At 35.7% G+C, this 7,357-nt stretch overlaps 1 protein-coding gene across 1 annotated transcript in view; it reads left to right on the plus strand.

Annotated features, from left to right (window-relative positions):
- Nucleotides 1-7,357, plus strand: part of ACSS3 (acyl-CoA synthetase short chain family member 3) — a 66,541-nt gene extending 59,184 nt beyond the window's left edge. Inside the window, exons 12-16 of the mRNA XM_059472353.1 lie at nt 500-581; nt 1,563-1,685; nt 6,165-6,264; nt 6,345-6,520; nt 6,792-7,357. Coding sequence (XP_059328336.1) covers nt 500-581; nt 1,563-1,685; nt 6,165-6,264; nt 6,345-6,520; nt 6,792-6,857 — 547 coding nt within the window. The 3' untranslated portion in view covers nt 6,858-7,357. The remainder of the gene's footprint in view (nt 1-499; nt 582-1,562; nt 1,686-6,164; nt 6,265-6,344; nt 6,521-6,791) is intronic.

A 7,357-nucleotide genomic window follows, 5' to 3' on the forward strand; every position in this document is an offset into this window, starting at 1 on the left:
CACAGTTTAAACAGAAAAGCATTTTTATTCAGATTCTTGTGATTGAATTCCTTTGAGTTTTATCTTTTTACGGAAACTGAAGATCTGTATGTCTGATAATATATCTGTCTATGCATGTGTGGGTGTGTATGGGCATTAGAGAAAGAGAGACCTGTAATAATGTAGTTGCCTGTATCATAGTGTGTATGCACAAATTTCAGGTACTTAATCCTTAGAAGTATTAAAAGCTAAATGCTGTTAACATATTTATAATACAGTATATAGTGTTTACTAGACCAAATATTATTTTACTGAGGTGCTTGTATTATGTAAAAGGTAAGGTTTTGGATACCCTGCAGAGCTATTTTTTATTGGTTACCAGCATGTAATTAAGCTGAACTGTTTTCTAATTGTAAAGACAATTATTATTTGTCTGAAAACAGAGTATGAATGGAGAACATGAGTTGTATTTGTTATATCTGTATTTCTTACTACTTCCTTCTGTTCTTTTCTATTTAAGGTTACCTTTGCCTCCTGGAGCATTCTCAGGTCTTTGGGAAAATGAAGAAACATTTCAGAAGTTATATTTCCAAAAGTTTCCAGTAAGAATTATGAAATCAATTATTTAAACTGCTGGTAATGCTTCAGAACTGAATGATAATAGATTTAAACTGGGAAACAGTTCATCTTAAGTTGTCACAATTTCATTGGAGGTCTTTGATATATGTATATATAATTAAAACCATTTCAAGATAAATCCTTTTTCACGTGTAATTTCAGCTCTTGGGTATGCTGTTGTTTTTTTTAAGATCTGAAAGAGAAGTAAACCATAAGCTTCTGAGCCAAAATCCGTTTCATGTCATTTAATCTAAGATATAAACCTGCAACCTTACACTAGCACAGCTTCAGATACACTCCTCCTGTTGGCATGCAGCCACGCTAACTTCGTATCACTCCAAAATAACACTTGTCCACTGTACATCTGAATACACTGGAGGCTCTTTGCTGCATTAGTTATGTTTCCTTCTCAGATGAGCTATCCAAGGACTAGCTTACTTCTTTCCTTGTAGAAATAGGTAGATTGGCCCTAAACAAATGCCCAAAGGGGAAGATTTGGCTCAATGAAAGTAAATGAGTGAATTGGTCATACGAATTATTTTTAGTGTGCAATTGCATCATGATGACAGTGTATGTTTGGATACAGCAAACAAGAGTATCTTTAGGAGAAATTTGACAACTGTCATTATATTGCAGTAATTCCATTTTCCTTGTGTAGATCCAGGCAACATAATTCTCCAAGCTATCAGGGATCTAAGAAGAGTTGGAAAAAAGTCAGGGTTTATCTATTTTTTTTTTCTGTTCTATATTAATAAAAACAACAAAACCTTTCTCTAAAGGGAGCTGCACAGGATAATATTATATATAAATGGTGACAAATATTACAGAATTAAATCTTTCAAGCACCAAAAGCATTTATAATGCGAAACAGGTCTATTTTTTTTTTTAATTTTTGTGTTTCCTGGTAAATTAATGAATATTCCTAGTAGTCTTTCTGAATTTATTTTTCATTGTGTTGTATTTAGGGATATTATGATACTATGGATGCTGGTTATATGGATGAAGATGGCTATCTGTATGTCCTGTCTCGAGCTGATGATGTGATCAATGTTGCTGGACACAGAATTTCTGCAGGTGCGATTGAAGAGGTGAGCATTGCCTGACAGCAAAAGAGAAGAGTGAAAGATGAATGCAGGAAGCTGAGACTAAAAATCCCACATTTCATCACATCTCACATCTCAAAATCTCACACAGAAAGATCTCTTATTTGTTTTCTACTTGCTTTGTTTGCATTTCCATTGGTACTTTTAACCAAAGTATTTCCTGTTTCAGGCTCTTCCTATTAAGATGCTTTCCAGAAAAAAAAACAAATTTAGTCAATAAGAAGCAGGGTCAATAAATACCATGGGATTGGTAAGGCAGGCATAATTTGGTATTTGAAGGTGGAGATAAGGAGCAGTGTGGTAGGGTGGGAAGCATACCTTTTAGCTCAAATAATGTATTTATTTGGGAATACAGTAGGATAGTGTAGTATCAGTGTGACAGGTAGTTTCACCAACTACTGTAGTTACTTAGGAGTAGAAACTTTTTTTCCTAAAATACAATGATCAATGTTGACTGATTTTTTTTCAGAGATTAATATTCAGTGCTTTTTCTTGGTGGGAAGACTTCGGAGTTTTTTGACAGCTGTTTTGTCTCTTATTGTATGAGCAGTGCTAAATGAACAATGAAAATTTCAGTAAAAAACCCTGCTGTTAAATTGAAAGTCATTAATGTAATACCCATGCAACTCAAAAAAGTTGAAAAAAATGAAGTTCATAATAGTGTCTGAATTTCATATGATTGTTCTTACCCTTCTGGAGTCGCTGTGATTGATTGCTAGTTACAAATTTCCCTGATGACATATCAATTGCTTATTCAGGGAGTATAGGGAAAGGTGTGCTGGGCGTGTACAAGAGAAAAATATGCATTTAAGAACTCTGATTTTAACTGTTCACTGAATTAGAAACTAATCTGCAAGTTGTCTTTTGGTTTATAATGTCTGTTAATCTAGGGACTACTTTATTTTGAAGACTAGAAAACTTAGAATGTTAGAAATTCTAATTACACAGAAGTGAACAAGTTCACATAAACATTAATCTATGAAGGACTGATCAGCCAGGGAGCTGAAACAGCTGCTGCCCTGACTGAAGTTTTTGGAGATATAATGATGCTTTCAGTCTGCTTAAACCTCTTTCCCTTAGAAGTAGTTTTTTGCTCCCTTACTGAAGCACAGCAGGAATCTCATCCCCACCCCTTACTGCTGTACCACTCATGGGCCGAGCGCGGCATTTTCTTTGCTTCAGCCTGGCTCTGAAGCTGCTGTAACAAGTGATGAATTGAGTCACCTCACCTGCTGTATTACCTTTGGATCCATTATACTGAGCTCAGCATCTCTGTTTTTCTCCCTGCTAGTTAGGTGTTACCCCTAGAAACATAATGTTTCATGACACTAACATTTTAGAAGCTTTTCTCTACACCTTTTGAGCAAAGCTAAAAACCAAGAGTGATGTTAATGCATGCACAGCAAATTGCTAGTTAAATGGGAAAGTGTAAAGAAGACCACAATACCCTCCTCAGTAAGATCAGTAAATACAGAATTAGAGGTCCATTGAATCACCATGTAATTGACAATCACCTTGTTGAGCAAGTATGTTATCTACATTTACATTTTAGCTGCATTACAAGTTTAACTAGTTTGTCCTTAGTGCTTTGACTGTTTTATCTCTGTTATGTTCCACACAATTTTTCCTTTGTCTGATGTATCTGTTAATACTATTGGAGCTCCATGTTTACTGCAGTGCAGTAGATGTTACAGTTTACCTGGCCAATTAGTGAATGGTGGCCATTGTGGGAACCTCATCTTGCATGTTGATCCATCCCTCTTCTTTGGTCTGTAAATCTCTGGTGTCCCTTCTTGCCCCTTCCTGAAAAATAAAAAAAAGCTTAATCAAATCTAGTCTATCTGAGGCAACAGACTTGAGAACTGAGGAATTTATCATGAGAAATCCCTTACCCCTGATCACAATGTTTCTGTCTGCCGTTGCATTTGCCATCCATCCTTGTGCCGTCTGCCGTTGCATTTGCCATCCATCCTTGTGCCCAGTGATCATACTGGGAAAACCATTTCCACTTCCTGAAGTTTTTTATTACTTTTAAACAATTTTTAAATGTCTAGTGCTGTTTCTGTTCTTCTTTTCAGTTGTTTTGTGAAGTTTGATAATTTTAAAATTGGTATTTACTAATTACTGGTTTCAGTAATTTGAAGTTAGCATTTGAAAAGTCAGAGGCATGTTGATAGAACTTTGGATAGACTGTGGGAAAATACTACAATAACTACACTATTCCAGCTAACCATAATACTTACGAATGACAGACTAGAAGTACAAAAACAAGGTACAACAAAACAATCTGGCAACATTCAGGTCTCCACCTTAGATAGTCCTGTTGATGCCTGGTAGGTGATTATGATATTTGATGGTAATGCCAGTTTAGTGTGTAGATCTTTTTTCTGTGTTCCTGTGGAAAACAGTATTTACTGATTTACTGTGGTTATAGACTTATAGTCTACTTTTCCATAATTCATTGTCTTTTTCTTGCCTGTTTTTGGTTTTTTGGTGTTTTTGTTTGTTTTTTTTTTTTTTTTTAATATATATAAGCCTATCAGGTTTCTGTGGCCACGGTCAAGAGTTAGAGCAGGAAAAAATGGTTTTTTATAGCAGGAAATGGAATTACTGAGGCTCTGGCCTGTAAGTGACCAAAGTGCATTAAGTGTATGTGATGCATTGAAACTCTGTAGGGATTTGAACTTGCATAAGATTAATCCCTATATGATTTGTCAGTGTGGTACAATGACTTTTGGACAAAGTAGGCTGCACCTGAATTCAAATGCATTTGTGTATATTCAGCTTTTGAAGCAGGCTCTTCTGCCCTTCTGATTCTGGTATAAGCCCAGTGCACTCTTCTGTATTTAGTTTGTGCTCATAATATCTAATTCCTGTGAAAAATAATCCAGTTTCAAAAGCTGTGCATAAATGGTCATGCTTCTGTACTTTGATAGAGCATGCATCTACTGTCAGGTCAGTGTTTTCCATTTGCCTTTTTTCTGGCATGGGACATGTCTAGGATCATAGTTTGTGAAATGAGTATAGCTTGCTAGACAAAGCATGCTAGAAACACATTGAGTGGATTTATTTTGCTAAAAGCTACTTGGTGTGTGCTGTATTGACCATGACACATGGAGTCAGTTTCTCCTTCCTGTTTTGACTATAAAGCCTAAGGATGGTGAAATCTGTTTTGAAGATGAGTTATCATACACCCTTTGAATTATTCCTTTCCCCATCAGTTTCATAAACAGGTCATACAAGAACCTCCCTTTTTAAACTGGGGCAACAGTGCTTCAGCTTTCCATTCTTTCAGTTTTTTTCTTCCTGTCTTCTCTGTACTTTTCCTGTCTTTCACATTCTCGCACCATTGTATGAGTAGCCAATGCAAATATGGGATTCTTACTTAATAAAAACAACCAAAAAGTGTCTTTATTCCTAAAACCTTTGATTTTGGCAACACAGTATGTGAAGTTATTAGCAAGCAGATAGTTCTTGTATGCACAGATAAATTAACAAGCATGATCACATGTGGCTTCTGTGTAGGGTCACATTAGGTCCTCCTTGTGGTCGAGTCCAAAGGACTGAAAAGTGCTGAAAGCACTGTTGACAGCAAAACACCCCAAGGTGAGGGGGTAAAGTAAAAAGAGCCAGTTTCTTTGGAAGAGGATTCACAACTGCTGGCATCTTAAGGCCAGCTTTGTCTCAGACTTGGTGACATACATCTTGGTATGTACTGAGACATCTTGGTGGCTGTTTTCCTGGAAGTGAGTACCTCAACTGGCTAATTGGAAGCTTACATTTTTTTACCTAAAAAAGAGTTTCATATATTTTATCAATGTGATGTTGAGTAAACATGTAGTAGGAAGGAAGGAAGCTCTGGTTTAATTCCCTTTTTTGTCTCAGGAAGCTGAGATCTAATGTTTTCAAGAGAGGGAGCTAAGCTAGGCTGGCTGCAAGCCAAGGCTGGGCATGTGTTTGGCCTTGGTTGAAACTATGCTTTTACAGGAACAAAGAATGAAAAAAAAAAAAAAGAGTCAGAGAAAATGAACCAATAGACTTTATAAGTCTGTAGTAGGAGTGCTCCTGTGGTTTTCATCCTTACTCCCTGAATTTAAGTTCCATGTTACTTATAATTTTAGACAAATGTTATTTGTTCCAGCAGAGATCTCACTAACAAAACCAAAGACACGATACTCTCACAAAACTGTAAGGAAATTACCTCAGGTTTGTTCAATATTTCTGTTTTGTGCTGCTAAAGTTTTTATTTCTTCTGTTTGTTTGAAAAGCATGCGTGAGTATATACAATAATATATATATACACATGTACATCTTCAACACATGTAGTTGGAATCCTAAGGTGTACTGACCTTTTGCTGTCAAAATGTAAGAAAAAGTCTATGTTATTTCTTCATACTATATCATTATTTTCACTGAAATGTTGTCTATTATTGGTTCAGTTTTGTTTTCTTTTCCATCCCTCAGTGTATTCTCTTCCATCCCGCTGTGGCAGACTGTGCTGTTGTGGGCCAGGAGGATCCTTTAAAAGGACATGTTCCATTTGCACTGTGTGTACTGAAACAAGGTGAGAACTCACTGAAAACTGATGTCATTAACACTTGCAAAAGTCTCAGAAAAGGTAAAGGATTTTACCTTCTTCTCTAGGTGTAAAGACACAAGAGAGTAAGATTTTGAAAGAGATTGTGGAGCGAGTTCGGACCAACATTGGTCCAGTAGCAGCTTTCCAGAAGGGGATGTTTGTGACACAGCTGCCAAAAACACGCTCTGGCAAGATCCCACGTTCTGCTCTTTCTGCACTTGTCAGTGGAAAGCCATACAAGGTAAGTTAGAGTTGTTTGCTTCAATGAATTAGACACACATGCACATCCAAAGCACAACATGGTGGTTTTGATTCTCTTGAATGTTCTGCAACTGGTCCATGACTTTAGGTAGTACTTTGTTTTATTTCTATTGCAGATTATGCAAAAGATGTTCATGTTTCAGAGCTTTACAGATGCTTTTTTCTTGATTGCTTTCGAAGTATAAATTTAGAAGAATCTCTGAATGAAATTCTTATCTACTATTACATGCTACTGTATTCTTACTTTTCAGATAACACCAACCATTGAAGATGCTAGTGTGTTTAAACACATTGAAGAATTGCTAAAGAAAAATTAAATGGGATAATACATAATAACGAGCATTTCAGGTATTCAAGTATACAAAGAAGCATTTTTTTTGTTAATAGCACATTTTAATAACAAGTAACGATTTGGGACTAAATGTTTTTACTACAGAAACATTACTGTGTTCTTTACCATCTTACCACAGCCACTGACACATAGTGAAGTCTCTACATGCTGTCAATATATTCTGGTTATTAAGATGGCTAAGAATTGCAAATAGAATTAATTCATTGCTGTAGACTTAAAGGGAAGGAGTCATTGGATTATCCATCTTATCTGGTGTCATGTAACCTTACATTTCAATCCATTATTTTATAATGTGACCAGTAACTTTTGTTTGCCTAAAGCAGTTAACAAAGGGTAAACCATGAACAAACGAAAGTAAAAAAGGAATTTGATTGTGAAAATTGTTGCAGATATAAATTGTTCTTACTTGTAAATTTTAAGTTCTTGTCTTTTTGATTTTATCTAAAATTAAAAATTTTAAGATTA

This window comes from Ammospiza nelsoni, chromosome 5 (assembly GCF_027579445.1).
Source record: "Ammospiza nelsoni isolate bAmmNel1 chromosome 5, bAmmNel1.pri, whole genome shotgun sequence".
NCBI lineage: Eukaryota > Metazoa > Chordata > Aves > Passeriformes > Passerellidae > Ammospiza > Ammospiza nelsoni.